The sequence below is a fragment of the Girardinichthys multiradiatus genome, chromosome 24, assembly GCF_021462225.1.
Source record: "Girardinichthys multiradiatus isolate DD_20200921_A chromosome 24, DD_fGirMul_XY1, whole genome shotgun sequence".
In the NCBI taxonomy this organism is placed as follows: Eukaryota; Metazoa; Chordata; class Actinopteri; order Cyprinodontiformes; family Goodeidae; genus Girardinichthys; species Girardinichthys multiradiatus.
The window spans coordinates 22,046,788-22,065,595 of record NC_061816.1 but is presented as its reverse complement, the minus strand read 5'-3'; the positions used below and the strand labels follow the sequence as shown (position 1 = coordinate 22,065,595).

General features: G+C 39.2%; 1 protein-coding gene across 2 annotated transcripts in view; it reads right to left on the bottom strand.

The window, feature by feature from the left end:
* Positions 1 to 235: 235 nt before the first annotated feature.
* tns1a (tensin 1a) overlaps positions 236 to 18,808 on the bottom strand; it is a 136,050-nt gene continuing 117,477 nt past the window's right edge. For both annotated transcript variants that reach the window (XM_047354936.1, XM_047354937.1), the window contains 14 exons: positions 17,711 to 17,785; positions 15,102 to 15,128; positions 14,941 to 15,022; positions 12,848 to 13,386; positions 12,675 to 12,761; positions 8,794 to 8,922; positions 8,609 to 8,704; positions 8,444 to 8,521; positions 8,246 to 8,317; positions 7,968 to 7,994; positions 6,136 to 6,304; positions 5,982 to 6,050; positions 5,861 to 5,890; positions 236 to 5,779 (listed from right to left, as the gene is read on the bottom strand). In XM_047354936.1, coding sequence (XP_047210892.1) covers positions 5,650 to 5,779; positions 5,861 to 5,890; positions 5,982 to 6,050; positions 6,136 to 6,304; positions 7,968 to 7,994; positions 8,246 to 8,317; positions 8,444 to 8,521; positions 8,609 to 8,704; positions 8,794 to 8,922; positions 12,675 to 12,761; positions 12,848 to 13,386; positions 14,941 to 15,022; positions 15,102 to 15,128; positions 17,711 to 17,785 — 1,610 coding nt within the window. In that variant the 3' untranslated portion in view covers positions 236 to 5,649. The remainder of the gene's footprint in view (positions 5,780 to 5,860; positions 5,891 to 5,981; positions 6,051 to 6,135; positions 6,305 to 7,967; positions 7,995 to 8,245; positions 8,318 to 8,443; positions 8,522 to 8,608; positions 8,705 to 8,793; positions 8,923 to 12,674; positions 12,762 to 12,847; positions 13,387 to 14,940; positions 15,023 to 15,101; positions 15,129 to 17,710; positions 17,786 to 18,808) is intronic.

The following is an 18,808-nucleotide window of genomic DNA, read 5'->3' as shown; positions in this document are numbered from 1 at the left end:
ATCCATGGAAGTGACTGGAACACCAGAATTCATTGATTTTGTGGTTGGACCCAGTACCTTTGGCAATATATTGTACTTTCCCCAGGGAGTTTAGTGTGTTTATTCCATTTTTCTAAAAAACATAAAACATATTGAGAACATTAAGACACGCTGCCGCCTACTTAAATGTACAAGCTAAAATCAGGACATAGCAAAAAAATTAAAAAAGCAAATAAAAGCACTCAGATAGCATCAATGTAACTGATCTGTATTGCTTTAATGTCTTTTTTCTCCTTAAGAACAAGTAAGCCATGACATTATAATGTAAATGATAATAGCAAACAAAATCTGAGACCCTTTTTTGTACATCCTCGGCAGCACATTCATTTAACATACAAATGCCATCTGTACAAGAGGTCAAATAATCTTTTTTTTTTTGTATTACATATGGTAACTCTTGACTCAAAGCCAACATGTACAATTCAATTTGATATGAATATTCAATTAGGCAACATTTAATTATGGCATTTTTTTTTCTTTCCACGTGGCTACAGATGGCAAGAATCTTGTTGTTTTCAAATCAAGCCCAGTGTACCTCCTCGCTTTCAATAAAGCACCATCATACATTCCGAAAATTGTTAATACTGTAAAAGAAAGTGACACAAATGTGAATACAAACCAGGAAATAAACGAATAAATAAGAATAAATAATCTGCTGACTCTCAAAAGAGACTTTGGCAGTCTGACAAAGCTGCAGCTGTGGAGCTTTTAGCATCACTGTGTGACATGTCGGATTTTATTTACCTCCAGCACTGACACCCATACGAAATTTATGTCACTCCTCTCTATTGTGGACATAAGTGCTTTGTTTATGCTCCTCCGATGCGCAGCAGGCTTGTTTTTTCCTCAACAGGCATTGGAGGTGGACACATTTCTTTAGTGCTGAGACGTCAGTACAAACAAATCAAGAAATGTGCAGCAGAGTGAGTAAACTCTACATCCCAAAACACTCATCTGTGTTCTCTCTTAAAATTATTACTTCTGCTGAAAAAGTTAGCAAATTTAAGAAAATGGAAACAGTGTTTGATATAAAAAGCGACATGCTACAATAAGAATATACGTAACACGAGAGAATCTTTGGCAAAATGATAAATGTAACCAGCATGAGTGCATATTGCATTTAGGTTTGGCTTCTGAACTTCCTTTTTTAAAAAAAACAAAAATCTAAATTCTACAATACGTCTGCTTTACTGCGTTTTACTTGCAGGAAATCACACTCATCAGTTTTTGTCCATGCAACTTTACCTCATTCATGCCCTGCCTCTTTCTGTGAGGAAGCAAAACGAAAAAAAAAAAAAAACCCCAATGAACCGAAAAAGAAACATACATGTACAATGTAATGTACACCATATATTCAAACACATCTCAAAATCCTCAGACTTTGAAATCATTAGTCAAAATAAGTATTTTTTTTCTCAACTCATTTTCTATTTATCGAGACTGTACAATATATGTATATATTAGTAACCATGAGGGAACAAAGCAATAAAAATAAATACTTTTTCGCTATGTCACCTTTCAAAGAAGTATATCTATGTACATTTATACCAGTATCAATTTTTTTCTTAGCTTATTGTGAATGCATGTGTTCAGCAAGCAGGTATTGCGCACAGTGTGTTTTTTTTCCCCTCTGCTGTTCTAAAAAGGTAGCTAAATGTTGAAATCTGACAACACTACGAAACTTCAAACTTTCCCATTTTTACGAAAAGTAAATCTAGCTCAAATGAACAAGATATTCTGAGCTGTCAACAAGCAGGCATTATGCTAGTTTTTTAACCATCTTCCTTGTTTTAAAGGGTATCTAAGAATGACAATAAAAAAGGTGAAAACAAAAACACAAAACATAGCCCCATAATTCTTTTATGAAAAGCAATTCTGGCTCAAGTGACAGTTTTTTTTTTTTTTTTTTTTTCTCTTCTTTGTCCGAAAAAGTATCAAAATGTGAAATTACCAAAACATGGTGGAATTAAAGAACAAATTCAGAATGGTTAAGCATGTGTTAAATATTTGTTTTCTGTCTTTTGTCCTAAATTATATTGAAATATCACACTGGCAAGACAGTGAACAAAACAAAAAAAGAAACCCAAAAAACCATACTGTCTGGTTTTTAACACTAATTTGGGGCCAAAACAAACAAACAAAAACAAGCTAGCCCATAACTTATTTTGCTGATGGGTTTAAATAGGACAACACCAGATGAAACAAAACCTGAACTCTGGTTGTCATGAGGAAAGGATTTGGCCTGAATGGGACCAATAACAAAAACAACTAAAAAAACAACTTTGAATTTATCATTGTTTAAACCTGAAAGGTTAAAATTAGTTCAAAGAGTCAATTTTTTTCTCTCTCTTATTTTCTAAAATGTACCAAAAGAGGAATTTTTGCAACATTGTGAAACAAACACCAGTTTTTCCCATATCTTTTTGTGAATAATTTAGCAGGTGTCCAACAAATGTTTTTCTCTCTTTTTGCTAAATGTTATTTATGAGAACTATAAATGAAAAACTCAAGCCAACTCTCCAGTCCTCATGAAGTCATTTGGGTCTATTAATCAAAGAAAAAAACTTGTATGTTAAGTTACCTGACGGAAAAAATCTGAGCGTACATTGAGCCTTGTTTTTCTCTCTTTTGACATACAAGGAACCAAAATTTAAATGCGAACGAATCAAAACACCCTACCATCTGGTTAAAACTAATCCTGGTCTAAACAGATGGGATAAAAAACAAAACCTTTAAAAGTTTTAGGCATACCTTATTGTGAAAGTCTAAGCATGTAAAACATGCAGGCTTTGTGCAGTTTTATTGTTTTAGGCTGAAAAGGTATTAAAGTATGAAATTTTGAAACGCTGTGAAAGAAACCAAACACCATCTTTACTGTTTGGACTAAATTCTGTGTTGATCAGCTCTCGTCAAAATTTGGCTAAAGTCCAACCTTTCTTTTGAAAGTTGTAGTCACAAAGCTTGAAACTTGTACAGACTGTCATGGAGGGTCATTCAACACAGAAACCCGTGACTGTTCTCAGTTTGCAAGACGAAAGTGTTGTCATCAATTTATCATACCAATGTATTTAACAGTCCAAGAGGACTCGAAGAGACCTTTTTTGTAGGTCTTGTGAAGTTAGATATGTGTACCAAGATTCAAAGCATGGCTTGTTGATGGTTGTTTAATGATTCTAGGGGGGCACTGTGGTGGAATTAGGCCACACCCAGCAAATGTTTGCCAAAATATCTTTTAGGGGCTGGATTGAAATGAATCACATTCAGTTTGGTGGAGATCAGATGATATATGTGGAAATTAGAGCTAAACATATGGCCACCCGAATTTCGCCACCCTGCCAGAGCCACACCCTCTGGCCAAAAGTCAGTAGTGGAGACCAAGTTTCACCAGCTTGTCACTGGGAACAGTTTTATGTTAATTAGGTCAATGGGGTCAAATATGGACCTTCTCAAGTAAAATAGAGTTCCTGTTCTCAGGGGGTAGGGCTCAGAATTTTGATAACTTTAGATCCCCCATGGCTTATGAGCACACTCAGCAAATGTCTAGATGATTGGTCAAAACCTCTAGGAGTAGAAATGAAATAAAGAGGCTAGAAATGGCCAAAATGGGGGCAAGATCAAAAATTCAATCCTAGATAGCAAACTCCCTGTTTGTTATAGACCATAGGTGCAAGAGAGGTCTTAGGAGGTTCTACAAGTGTACCAAGTTTTATACCTCTATGATAAAGTAAGGTAAATGAGTAGGGTGTTTTGAACATTTCAGAGGTGGGGTGCTGTGGAGATATTTGTATTAAAAACTTAAAACAAATTGGAATATTTGCTTAGTTTTCTGTTAGCAGTTAAACATGTGCTCAACAAGAGTCAATGCACTATTATATCCTTTTTTTTTGTAACTGTAAAATGTGACAACAATATTTATGAAAGGAACAAAAGCTGACTTTCCCAATCATAACAAAGAAGGGATTTGGGCAAAGAATGGAAAAAAGGATTTATCAAATCATGTAACATTAAAATTATGTCAAGGAACTAAACAGACTTTTTTCTTTTATCCTAAAAAGGTACCAAAATATGAAATTCTACTATGTGAATGAAAAAAAAACAAAAAAAAAAAAAACAAATCCATACTCTATGGTTAAGGCTAATACTGGTCTAAGCAGAAAACAACTTATTATTTTAGCTTTCTGTGAATGGTTTATAATGTATTTAACATGCAGGCAATAGAGTTTTCCATCCCTGTTGTCTACAAAGGTCCCTAATAGTTAATGAGAACACCATAAAAGAAAGAACTATATCTGAACTGACAAAAATTGTAGCCTCAATGGACAATTAGCAAAGAGATAATTGGGATTTTCAGAAAAACAGTGAACATGACTTTTGACACAAATGGAACATAAAGAAAAATAAACATAAAAGAAAAATAAATATATAAACTTCTCATGATAATAGGTTCTTCAGTAATAATTGTCAATGTTTCAGAACTCGTAAAAGACTAAAAAATGTCTAGTTCATGCAGTTTTTGACAAGTTTCACTCAGTTGTCTTGTCTAAAGGTTGATATTTTCTATCTTTTTTAATTATACACTTGGCAAAGAATGTTCTCAGTGATCGTAAATGTAGCTATGATGGAGGGTGCTTTTTCGGACGATAACATGCATAAAGAACAGTGCATAGGTCCAGGTAATTGGGCCGTTTCCCGGTGGTTTCCAGTGTGTTTCTGTGGAAGCGTCTTAACAGATCAGTTACTGCAAGCAGGTGCGATGGAGGAAGTCTTTAAGGAAGGAAAAGCCTGAATATGTGGCGCCATCTTGTGGACAGACTGTCGTCACATCTTCAGGCAGTTGATTTCAGGCTCGAGTTCATCCGGGAATTCATTGTTTTAAAGGATTTGATGCAGAAAGAATGCAAGCATGGTTTGCACTGACACACGTTTCTTCTAGATGAGGTCTGCTATGCACAGTTTAGATCAGTTGTTGTTTCACTGCAGAGCCCTTTCCAACACACAGCAGACCCAAAAAATGACCTCTAAGTGAGTAGTTGACAATTACTTTTTGGAAAGTAGAAGAACCAAGCTTAAAGATCAAGCCAACATGCATAACATCTTCAGAAATTATTTTTTTTTCCCACCTTTTTTTCCTGAAGAATCGAAGTTGAAGAGAAAACCATTTTTCTTTCATCTTGTTTTTCTTAGTTTTTTTTTCTTTTGTTTCACTTCATCTTTTAAAAAGAGAAATTATTAATGGCTTACTAGCTACATCATTCTTGCACTTGTATTGCAGCTACCTTTGGTAAATCAATCAAAATCTACGGAAAACAAAACAAATTCACTAGTCCTTACATGTTTCCCTGACTCAACTTCACAATGTCGGCTTCTGTCACATGCACAGCTCCACATAACACGTCCCCTAGCTCCACTTTGCGTCAACACTAAAGCCTTCGGGTAAAGACAACTCTCAAGAAAGACAACCCAGCAAGGTAGAGAGGAAGAAAGAGGAGAGAAACAAAAAAAAAACCCAAAAACAAACAAAAAAAGGACAACGTTGAGTCCTTTTGGAAATGGACACCAATGATGATGAAAGATTGCAACCCGGCCACTGCATTTGGAGGTTTCAGGGTTTCATCGCTTCATCATCTTGGACACAAAGCTGACGATGGCAGGGGCAGGGTGGTCTGGTTCCAGCTCAGCGAACAGGTGACTGACATTGTCCGTTGTGCTTCCTTGTTTCCTTGCGACAAACCCAAAAAGCCTGGAAGGTAAGAACATTGTCAGCTGAACAATACCTATATTAAGGAATAATAATAACTCAACTGTAAAAATGTGAACTTACTTTACTGATCCACCTCCTTCTTTTACCCATCTTTGGAAAAAAAATAGGAATTTTGTATTTAATTACAATTAGGTGATCATCAGCATATGTGTGGCTAATTGTTGTGAAATATAATTCTTACTTTCTATCCTGGGGGTCTAAATCACAGTAGGTCACTGTGTTAAGAGGATAATGTCGGCGGAAGAAAATTCTGCAGCAAAATAAATAAAATACCTATTACCAAAGACTTATGCTATAATCTTGCTATTTGTTAGACGCCACCATAGTTTCCTTACTTTCTCTGGCTGTCGGTGAGTGTGATGCCCTGCATGGACACCTTAAAGTGGACAGTGGTGGCGGAAGGAAGGGGGTTGTATGCCAACGTCTGACTAATGGCCTTGGCAATGGCCTGAGGTCCCGTGAGTGACTCCATGTCCACAGAGTTGATGAAGAGAACATTACAAGCTGTAAATAAACAGCATGGGAGCAGGTCAGTGCAAGGTGATGGAGGGTAAAAGTCAGCTGATAGAGGTTGGATGGAAGAACACGTGGTGCACAATGAACAGTGTGAGCCATTCATTCATGGTCAGCAGTCAAATGTGAGTACCTGACACACGACAATCCAAAGAGCTTCAATAGAAAGCAATTGGACTTCCTGTTTTTGAAGACGCTTCACCTTTGATTCAAAGGATTTCTTCAGTTCTGATCTGGGGTTCGGCTATCAGGCTTCCAAGTTGTAGGCAGAGTGATCACACATATTACTATGAAGCATATATATATATATATATATATATATATATATATATATATATATATATATATATATGTTTTTTTTTAATGTATGAGGAATTTTACAATAGACATTGACTAAAACAATGAACAGGATGGAGGGCTGGGTCAGTGACTGTGGCATTAACCCCCCTATTATCGGGTGACTGTTCTGACTGCATCTTATAAACCTGATATTACTGCCTGCATTCAAATGCAAATAATCAAGGTTTTTACTTTGCTGATGAGAGATGAGAAAACAGGGGGAAGAAACATGATGAGAAAACAAGGGGAAGAAACATTTTCCATCTGTTGGTTTAATGCGCAGAGAGAAAGAATAAGTACATTAAGTCCTCCACCTCTATTCACTAGTCAGTTTTGTTGGACGAGGGGTATGTAGTTGAGAATTTGCTTACACGCAACTTTGGGTTCAGCACATTGTGGCATTGCAAAAAAGCCAGACATATCATTCTGCTCTAGGTCAGGTTCTGCTCTAAGTAATTTTGCAGTTGTATGAATACAGTTATAGTCTTCAAAATGGTCTCTCACTGGTTCTGTATTTTCTTGGACTTGTTCTCAGCACCCTTAAAGTCTTGGTCTTGATAGATCTCGGGTTAGGTTTTGAGACTAGCTTGCGTACAAGCACAAATCCCTAATTTGAGCTTGGCTGAACAACTGTAACTCACTCAAGGATTTACAGGTTTCACTAATGACTCACAGGGAGCGATAATGTGCCTGTTTACACACTGTCAACTCAGAAGAGGAAAAGAAGAAAAGAAAGAACAGAATGATTCCGCATCATCATATCAGTCATCATCTGTACCATTGTTGTCCTTGAGAGATAAAGTTTCCACAATGTATTTTGTTTAATTGTTGTTTTTCGTGTTCTCAAGATTCAACCTGTTGTTTTGCTCTCCTCCTGTGTGTTGGCCTGCCCCTCTGATCGGAGCGATATTGTCCCTGCTGGTGCGCACAACCAAAATGGTCACAAAAATCTGGACTGCCCATGAAGGTCTGCAGAGATGTAGTGTGCAGGTACAGTTGAGGAAATTTTCATAACACAGGATTTGCAGTTGAGCAGACCACAGATTGCACTAGGAGGTATGCATTAGTCCTGACCCATGATCAGAACTATAGAAGCCTTTTAGATGAGAACATAAATAGTCTTCAAGAAACAACAAGTCCAGTTGCCTTCTATTTAGGCACTTAGGAGTAAAATGTGAGGCACGCAGGCCTCTTTGCTACACTCAGGTGTTATTTTACTGCCACTCACATGCATGTCTTGTCCTTGCAAACATATATATATTTTTAGGCCTAAATTTAAAACCAACCACAAAAATATTGTAAAATCAGTATTTACCATAGGCTTCCTCTGGAACCTTCTGAACTGTAAAATAAGGGAAACAATGTTACTGAAACTGAGCCAATGTTCTGTTTACAGTACTGCTTAGCACATTAAGTAATTTCTCTTTCCAGAAAGTCTCCCGACACAATGACTGGTTGAAAATATTAAAGGTGAGTGATATTGAACTAGTCCAAAGTGCATAAACACTACTGCAGAAAAGACATGAAAAAGCCAAATTGCCTTGTAAGGATAATACACTGAAATGTATGCCCTTAAAGCCCATAAATCCTTACCTGCTCCCTGTTTGAGGAGCTCAACAACTGGATCAGTAGGTGTAGCGAGTTCCAGTGCTTCTTCATTTGGGTCTTTATGTAGGAGGATGAAATAGTTAACAGTAAATTATTTCTAGGTGAAACATAGAATGAAGGGAACAATATTTTTTTCAATCTCTTAAAACCCATGAGAATATGCAGAGTGATGGTGTTGCTGACCTTTGGTGGGGATCATCAGCTTGCAGGGCAGAGCCAGAGGAGTCATTGCATGTTGGTACACCAGAGCAGAGAGACATCCTGCAAACATGAAGCAAAGCTTTGTGTCAACTGGACCACCAGATTCAAGAACTGATACCACAGGCAGACAATAAGTCAGACACCTACCGAAATAGGGCTCATTGGGACAACCTTTCAGACGGACACCTTTGGGGCTGGTCTCAATCAAGAAGTGCCTCACCAGCTCATTAGTCATGTCGCCAACTACCACAGAATCCCATTGAAAATAACATTTATTTGAGTAAAACAGGCTGGAAACCTTATAAAATGGTCGACTATGTCACAGAGTTTACCTTTCTTGTTTTGCTGGACAGTCGGCGGAGGACACGCCACCTTCATGGCCAGACCGTAGGCTCCGCGAAAAGAGTGGCTGTCCCTGATGATAAATGCCCCTGGCTCCCTGTCCTTTAACAGACTGATGGCTGAAAGGAGGATGCAGGAAGTAAGAATACAAAAGAAAAGACTGGAAAAAAACATTTAATGTATACCACTAGATACAGTTGAGACCACATATTCACACACACTGTAAACAACGGTGTAACGTTTTTTCCCTCCCTGTCTGACATAAAAGTAAATTAAAATGTTCCTGTATTGGGACAGTTATGATCATCAAACTGGCCAGGACAATTTTGTTTTGTGTCCTGTCTGGCAGAGTAGTGCTCAGAATTGTTGTCTGAGTGCCAAGAAGAAGCCCAACAGATTTACTTTCACAAGTGGAGCATTACGGCTAATACTTTAATGCTCTGCTTGATACAGTGCCTTGCGAAAGTATTAGGCCCCCTTGAAATTTTCAACCTCTTGCCACATTTCAGGCTTCAAACATAAATATATAAAATTCAACTTTTTTGTGAAGAATCAACAAGTGGGACACAATCCTGAAGTGGAATGAAATTTATTGGATGCGTTTTTTAATTTAAAAAAACTGAAAAGTGGGATGTGCAATATTATTCGGCCCCTTTATTTTCAGTGCAGCAAACTCACTCCAGAAGTTCAGTGAGGATCTCTGAATGATCCAATGTTGTCCCAAATGACTGATGATGATAAATAGAATCCACCTCTGTGTAATCAAGTCTCCGTATAAATGCATTGCTCTGTGATAGTCTCAGGGTTCTGTTCAAAGCGCAGAGAGCATCATGAAGACCAAGGAACACACCAGGCAGGTCTGAGATACTGTTGTGGAAAAGTTTAAAGCTGGATTTGGATACAAAAAGATTTCCCAAGCTTTAAACATCCCAGGGAGCACTGTGCAAGCAATCATATTGAAATGGAAGGAGTATCAGACCACTGCACATCTACCAAGACCCGGCTGTCCCTCTAAACTCTCATCTCGAACAAGGAGAAGACTGATCAGAGATGCAGCCAAGAGGCCCATGATCGCTCTGGATGAACTGCAGAGATCTACAGCTGAGGTGGGAGAGTCTGTCCATAGGACAACAATCAGTCGTACACTGCACAAATCTGGCCTTTATGGAAGAGTGGCAAGAAGAAAACCATTTCTCAAAGATATCCATAAAAAGTCTCGTTTAAAGTTTGCCACAAGCCACCTGGGAGACACAACAAACATGTTGAAGAAGAAGAAGGTGCTCTGGTCAGATGAAACCAAAATCAAACTGTTTGGCCACAATGCAAAATGATATGTTTGGCGTAAAACCAACACAGCTCATCACCCTGAACACACCATCCCCACTGTCAAACATGGTGGTGGCAGCATCATGGTTTGGGCCTGCTTTTCGTCAGCAGGGACAGGGAAGATGGTCAATATTGATGGGAAGATGGATGGGGTCAAATACAGGACCATTCTGGAAGAAAACCTGTTGGAGTCTGCAAGAGACCTGAGACTGGGATGGAGATTTATCTTCCAACAAGACAATGATCCAAAACATAAAGCCAAATCTACAATGGAATGGTTCACAAATAAACGTATCCAGGTGTTGGAATGGCCAAGTCAAAGTCCAGACCTGAATCCAATCGAGAATCTGTGGAAAGAGCTGAAGACTGCTGTTCACGAACGCTCTCCATCCAACCTCACTGAGCTCCAGCTGTTTTGCAAGGAAGAATGGGCAAGAATTTCAGTCTCTTGATGTGCAAAACTGATAGAGACAAACGCCAAGCGACTTGCAGCTGTAATTGCAGCAAAGGGTGGCGCTACAAAGTATTAACGCAAGGGGGCCGAATAATATTGCACGCCCCACTTTTCAGTTTTTTATTTGTTAAACAAGTTTGACACATCCAATAAATTTCATTCCACTTCACGATTGTGTCCCACTTGTTGTTGATTCTTCACAAAAAATTAGAATCTTATATCTTTATGTTTGAAGCCTGAAATGTGGCAAGAGGTTGAAAAGTTCAAAGGGGGCGAATACTTTCGCAAGGAACTGTATTTATAGAAGAAACTTTATTAGAAACTGCTTTGGGATTATTTCAATTGTTACGGAGACGTAAACGAAAGGGAGCCAGGTGGGGCAAAACGGAAAAGGGGAGAGAAGGAGAAAAGAATGGAGGAGAGAAAGAAGGATGAAGAGATTACAAGATAACAGCCTGCTTGCTTCTACACCTGCAGAAACATTCATATTAACTGTTTTTTTACCAAAAAGTGCACGGTACTTATCAATGCAAGTGGTATTTAGTGGTAAATGCGGCTCAATATAGAACCTTTGTGTATCTGTTAACACCTGAATCTAAACACCTGTGGGTCTGAGTGTGACCATGCTTGTGTATACAAGGTTTCTCCATAAAAATATGCAATAGCGAGTGTGAAGAGCCACAGACCTGCCCCCTGGACCTGAGACAGACACAGGGGAGATCCGAGCCATAGGGTCAAATGTTTTGGGTATCTTTCTAAACGTTTTTCACAATTGTTTTCTGGAATAATGACCTATTCCTTCAGAGAGAACTGGTATAACTGGGTCAGATATGTAGACCGCCTTACTCTCACACGCCTTTTCAGCTCTGCTTGATTGATTACAGTTATTGTCTATTTGGAAGACCGGTTTGTGCTCAAGTTTTAACTTCCTGCATATCTTCAATGCTACTTCAATATTTCCACATAAAGTTATTTCCTCAGAATGCTATCAATTTAAGAGCTGCGGCAAAACATCCCCACGGAATGATGTCACCTCTTGCATTCGTCACAGTTGCGATGGTGTGCTCAGGCTTGCAGGCTTCCCTCCTTTTCAGAATCAGAATCAGCTTTATTGCCAAGTTCGTACATACAAACAAGGAATTTGACTCTGGTACACTTTGCTCTTTGGTTTTGTTTTTGCATTACAGAATATACATATTTACAATGTACAATATACACACATATAATAAAAAGGTGCATTTGCAACATCTGTATGCTGTTGTTTTGTACTCTTATTGAATGTTCAACAGAGAAACAGCCTGGGGGAAGAAACTGTCTCTGTGGCGGCTGCCTGAAGGTAAAGCTCTGAACAGTTTATGTGCAGGGTGTGTGGGGTCTGCAGAGATTTTAGCAGCTCTTTTCCTGACCCTAGACCTGTATAAGTCCTGGATGGAGGGAAGGTCAGCCCTGATTATTCTCTCTGCATTCCTGATTATTCGTTCCTGATTATTCGTTTTACCTCCAAATGAAACATTGGTCATTATGGCCACACCTCAATTTCAGTTTCATCAGATCACAAGAAAATATACCCTTCCAGAATTGAGGGTTTTGTCCCTTTGTGAATTTACAAGCTGTTGTACGGTTTTCTATTGATTTTGGAGTAATGGCTTCTTCCTCTCTGAGGGGCTTTAAGCCCATGTTGGTACAGAACTTGTTTCACTGTGGATAATGACACTCTCTCACCACTTTCAGTCAGCATTATAAGTTTTGGAGTTAACATGCACATTTAACACTAAAATAATATCTTGGACACAGAACCCATCTCCTTCCTGAACGGTATGATGGCTGGATATGGCCAAACTCTTTATAATTGCATATACTTGTATTTAACAGATGAATATTTGGGCTTTATCAATATTATTATAAGTAATAAAAATTCTGGCATTTAGCAAAAGAAAATCATTCTAGTAATTCTAACGACCAAAAAACTGAAAAAGTTTAGCCTGAAAAACATTTCCAGCTACTGTCCGACAGTGGAAGAAAAAAGGTCGAGGTTTTTTTTTATACATCCGTATGTACATTTTTGGTTTCAACTCCAAGTAGAGCCCTCACCTTGTTCTCTGGATATATCTGGCTTGTACCAGAACCTAGAAGTGTCCTGGACAAACTTAACATTCATCCTTATGTCTGGATAACCATCTGTTTAAAAGAAAACGAACAAGAAAGATGATTACTGCATACATAAGCCAGCTGCCAGCTAACACAAGCCATCCACTGTGTCTCACCATAGATGGACTTGGAGACGTCTGGGAGAGTATGTGTGCCAGAAAGGTTTGGCGTGCTGCCACCACTGGCTGGGGTCAGGTTCCTGTTGTCTGTCCTCTCCGCATCTCCACTGGACATGTGTCTCTTTTCCGGAAGCTGAGGGGAGACAGGGAAGGCAGGGGTGGGAGGCGGCTGGGTGCTCCCCTGACGAGAGGCGGCGCCCAGCTCATCAGGTGTGCTGTGGCCGCTCGACCCCGCACGTCGCCCCATTAGTGGACTTGGAGGAATGCCTGCTGATGCAGTTTTAGGATTTCGGCCTATCAGAGGACTGGATGGGGGCTGCTGTCTGGTCAGGGAAGGGCTGGCTTGACCTAAGCGTCTTTGAAGGGCTGGGCTGGGTGGGGTGTTGGTGGCCACTGTGCGGTGGAGGGTGTTTGGGCTGCCGGGGACTGTGTGGACACCCATGATGTTGACCTGGGAGCCCTCAGGGGAGGCAGGTCTTTGGGTGTATGGGCAGGCGGGACTGTGGGGGCTGCCATCTGAAGAACCAGTCCTCCTTCTAAACACATAAAAACACACATATTTACTTTTCTGAATATTCAAATCTAATAAACAAATTTGTAAAAACACCCTCCATCCGAAAATTCTGCCTCATACTGTTCCTTGCAAAAGTATTTTGCAAGGCAAATGTTTTTGTCTGGTTGCAACCACAAACTTTAATGTATCTTTTTTTTATAGTTTTATGTTATAGGCTAACACACAGTAGTGGATAATTGTAGTGGACAATAAGTGGAAAGCAAATGATTCACAGTGTTCACCCTTTCTGAACAGTGAGGCATGCACTTGTATAAAGCGTTAAGTCTTAATGCAGCTACGTTGCATGTTGATACAGGAGAATGGTATTTGAAGGACTTTGCTACCATAGGCCTGAGTGTGTCAGTAAATAGCTGTATCTGAAATAATGTAATTATGGACTAGAATGTATTGAAGCTTATCTTGCAATTAGGTTTAAAAACCCTATTCAGCGATAGCAGCATTAATTAAATAATCTAAATACTTGAGAGTGAAAAATAAACTGTGTTAGTGTTATGTCCAATTACACCTCATGTCGCAAATTTGCATCATCTTTAAATGTATATGTATTGTGTGTGCTATTTTGACAAAGAACTCAATTTGGTATCTTTTTGACAACAATAACACCACTTGTTTTTTTTATACGAGTACAAATACATACAGGCTGTAAGGGGTTAATCTGACTCCCCTAAATAAAATGACTTCTGAAAGCATTTGGATTTCACAGGTGACACCTTTGTCAGTAAATCTGAGCATAACTTGATCTCAGTATAATTCCAGCTGTTCTTTAAAGTCTCAGAGGTTTTTTGGTGAACAATAAAGAACAAATAAGCATCATGAAGAAGAAAGAACACAGCAGGTGAGGCAAGGAGAATGTTAGGGAGAAGTTTAAACACCGAGCTCAGTCCATCATCTATGGATATACCAAGAGATGGCTGTCCTCCCGAACTGACAGGGTGGGTAAGGAGAGCATTAATCATATAAGCAGCCAAGAGGCCCATAGTAATTCTGGAGGAGCTGAAGAGATCCACGGCTCAGTTGGGAGAATCTGCTGAAATCACAACTTTTAACTATGCATTCCACAAATGCATTCCTTGGAGAACAGTGGCATGATAAAAAGAAAATCATTGTTGAAAGAAAGCCACAAGAAATCAGTTTGCTGGTTGTCACAAGCCTTGTAGGAGGCACAGCAAACATGTGGAAGAAGGTGCCCTGATCAGATAAGCCAGAAATTGAACTTTTTGGTCTACATTCAACACATTATGTCTGGTGATAATGCACATTAATCTGAACACATCGCCCTTACAATGACACATTGTGGTGGCAGCATCATACTGGGGGGATATCTTTCATCAGCAGGAACAGGGGCCGCAGAAAGATTTATGAAGCTAAAAGCAAGGGAAATCCCGCAAGAAAAACTATATGAACAAAATATGTCTGCAAGACACTGTATGGAAATTAGTCAGCGAACACTAACCTACCTAATGTGCCTCTGCTTACTAAATGGTGTGCTGTGGAAGGTAGAAACTGAAAAACCCACCCATCAATGGTGTGAACAGGACTGCTGGAGGACAGAGGAGGACTGAACAGTTGTGACCTCGAGTCCCCGAAGCTGTGAATATCTGAGAAACACAAAAATACAAATTTTAAAAAAAGTGTTTTTTAGACAGTGATGCTATTTTATTACAGACGTATCCCTACCTTGCTGTGCATTTTTACTATCAGAGTCTGGCAGCAATGAAAGTCAGGAAGCAAAGAAAAAAAAGAAGACAAGAGCTAAAAGCAGGAATGTAGAAGCATTTCTAGAAGTAATGACAGCTTTGAGCACTAGCACTCTGAACCTAAAGAAAGCTAGGGTTTGACATGACGGGTAACACAGGCTGGTTTTGGATATACAGGTCCTTCTCAAAATATTAGCATATTGTGATAAAGTTAATTATTTTCCATAATGTCATGATGAAAATTTAACATTCATATATTTTAGATTCATTGCACACTAACTGAAATATTTCAGGTCTTTTATTGTCTTAATACGGATAATTTTGGCATACAGCTCATGAAAACCCCAAATTCCTATCTCACAAAATTAGCATATCATTAAAAGGGTCTCTAAACGAGCTATGAACCTAATCATCTGAATCAACAAGTTAACTCTAAACACCTGCAAAAGATTCCTGAGGCCTTTAAAACTCCCAGCCTGGTTCATCACTCAAAACCCCAATCATGGGTAAGACTGCCGACCTGACTGCTGTCCAGAAGGCCACTATTGACACCCTCAAGCAAGAGGGTAAGACACAGAAAGACATTTCTGAACGAATAGGCTGTTCCCAGAGTGCTGTATCAAGGCACCTCAGTGGGAAGTCTGTGGGAAGGAAAAAGTGTGGCAGAAAACGCTGCACAACGAGAAGAGGTGACCGGACCCTGAGGAAGATTGTGGAGAAGGGCCGATTCCAGACCTTGGGGGACCTGCGGAAGCAGTGGACTGAGTCTGGAGTAGAAACATCCAGAGCCACCGTGCACAGGCGTGTGCAGGAAATGGGCTACAGGTGCCGCATTCCCCAGGTCAAGCCACTTTTGAACCAGAAACAGCGGCAGAAGCGCCTGACCTGGGCTACAGAGAAGCAGCACTGGACTGTTGCTCAGTGGTCCAAAGTACTTTTTTTGGATGAAAGCAAATTCTGCATGTCATTCGGAAATCAAGGTGCCAGAGTCTGGAGGAAGACTGGGGAGAAGGAAATGCCAAAATGCCAGAAGTCCAGTGTCAAGTACCCACAGTCAGTGATGGTCTGGGGTGCCGTGTCAGCTGCTGGTGTTGGTCCACTGTGTTTTATCAAGGGCAGGGTCAATGCAGCTAGCTATCAGGAGATTTTGGAGCACTTCATGCTTCCATCTGCTGAAAAGCTTTATGGAGATGAAGATTTCATTTTTCAGCACGACCTGGCACCTGCTCACAGTGCCAAAACCACTGGTAAATGGTTTACTGACCATGGTATCACTGTGCTCAATTGGCCTGCCAACTCTCCTGACCTGAACCCCATAGAGAATCTGTGGGATATTGTGAAGAGAACGTTGAGAGACTCAAGACCCAACACTCTGGATGAGCTAAAGGCCGCTATCGAAGCATCCTGGACCTCCATAAGACCTCAGCAGTGCCACAGGCTGATTGCCTCCATGCCACGCCGCATTGAAGCAGTCATTTCTGCAAAAGGATTCCCGACCAAGTATTGAGTGCATAACTGTACATGATTATTTGAAGGTTGATGTTTTTTGTATTAAAAACACTTTTCTTTTATTGGTCAGATAAAATATGCTAATTTTGTGAGATGGGAATTTTGGGTTTTCATGAGCTGTATGCCAAAATCATCCGTATTAAGACAATAAAATACCTGAAATATTTCAGTTAGTGTGCAATGAATCTAAAATATATGAATGTTAAATTTTCATCATTACATCATGGAAAATAATGAACTTTATCACAATATGCTAATATTTTGAGAAGGACCTGTAAAATGCAGTGTGAAAACAACTCACAAATATATTTGCATATTTACCACTCAATAATCTGAAGGAATTTTGGAATTGTTTTAATTAAGCCAAACTGAATACAAGTATAAACGGCCATGAATATTTAAGGTCATACCAAAGAATCTCAATATTATGTCTGGACTTTGAATAGGCCACTCTAAAACCACTATTTTGTTAAATTTCTTGACTTGCTGGTGTGCCTGGAACATGTCCCAAAGGCATTTGAGGTTAATGTCAGAAACTGATGGACAGATATTCTCCTTCAAATATTTTCGGGAAAAGAGCAGAATTTGTGGCTACATCTATAACAGAAAGTTGTCAAGTTCCTGAAGCGACTAAGTAACCCCAGATCATTACACTACCACCTATGTGCTTGACTGAGGTGTGATATACTTTTTCTGAAATACTTGGTTAAATACTTGGCTTTTACCCCAAAGGTAAGGGTACTCACCTTCCAAAAACCTCCATATTGTTTAATCAGTCCACACTGTATGGTAATTTTGCTCCTTCTGGTCAACAGTGGTTTTGGCCTTGAATATGAAATATGTCTATTCCATATTTTTGAATCATGAACACTGGCCTAAACTGAGACAAGTGAGACCTGCAGTGCTTTAGATGTTGCTCTGTGTTCTTCTGGATGAGTGACTGATGCAGTCTTCGAGTCATTTTTGTAGGCTGGCTTTATCTGATATTAACAATTGTTTGATGATCAGAAACATTTAAGTGTTTAGGGTCAGTGACGAAAAGTAAAAATATATAAACCTGGTATTTCTTAGAACACTGACCTGATCCACCTTGTTGATGAGGTTTTAGTCCCAGAGCAGACAGTGGGGTCTTTGTCAAACCTGGCGTAGATCGAGCTAAAACAAACAACACATTTAAATCATCGTTACTGCAACGAGATAGTCCCCTTCTGCCCAAAAATGAAAAATACAAACAAAAGCTGCAAGAATAATGCATTAAAAGAAGTGGTTTGCACAACATAAAGAAAAAGCATCAGATGTTGGATATACCTACAGATGTCTACTTGATGCCTGCTTGAAAACTACATTTTCGGAATTTGTTGTAAAACCTAAAAGCTCATTATAAATCGGTGCAATTGTTAGCTAAAACTACTAACCTTTTCATTTCCTGCCTAAAAGGGAGGTTGACAACCATAAATGAGGACGTGAAAATCCCTTTAAAGTGCAAATCTTAAATGTTGGGAATAAATATACTCATACTTTATAAAGTTCCTGAATAATACCTCTTGGGTCAACGCGCATTGATAGCAAAATGTTTTTGGCTACCAAAGCTACATCAAAACTTACAGGAGAAGAATTTAAACAACATTCAAGGGTGTTCAGTATATTTCAACCCACGTTCTCAGTCCATGCCATGTCCTTCATGTTTCTTATGTTTTCATGTGCTCCCACACATGGCTCAGGTGTTTTTTACATGATTTTACCACATGTCATCTAAGTCTACAAATGGCTGATAATGATTCCCTGATTTAATTTCAAGCAGAGAAATAATAAAAAATATGGTTTAATTTTTCCAGATCTGTGTGGATCTGTTTGTTTGTATAGCTTCTTGTCTGCTCCAAGCTCTACTCCCTTTGGAAGCTCAAACCTTTTTTATTTTGTGTTTCTGATAGATTTTTATCAAATTTTGTGGACCTCCAAATCCTCAAAGGACTTATGGACCTCTGAAGTGTAGGGACTTAGTGTGAAAGCCATAGTTAACTACATCTGAATATGCAATCGATCTTATTAAATGGATCTTCTCCCTTTTTCTTGGAACATTTTGGTGCTTCTGAAAACAGTCGTTAGTTAGCCAAAAGCTGCTTTACTAATCACTTTGAGTAGTTTCAATATGGCCGCACATTGGTGACTTTTGAAATT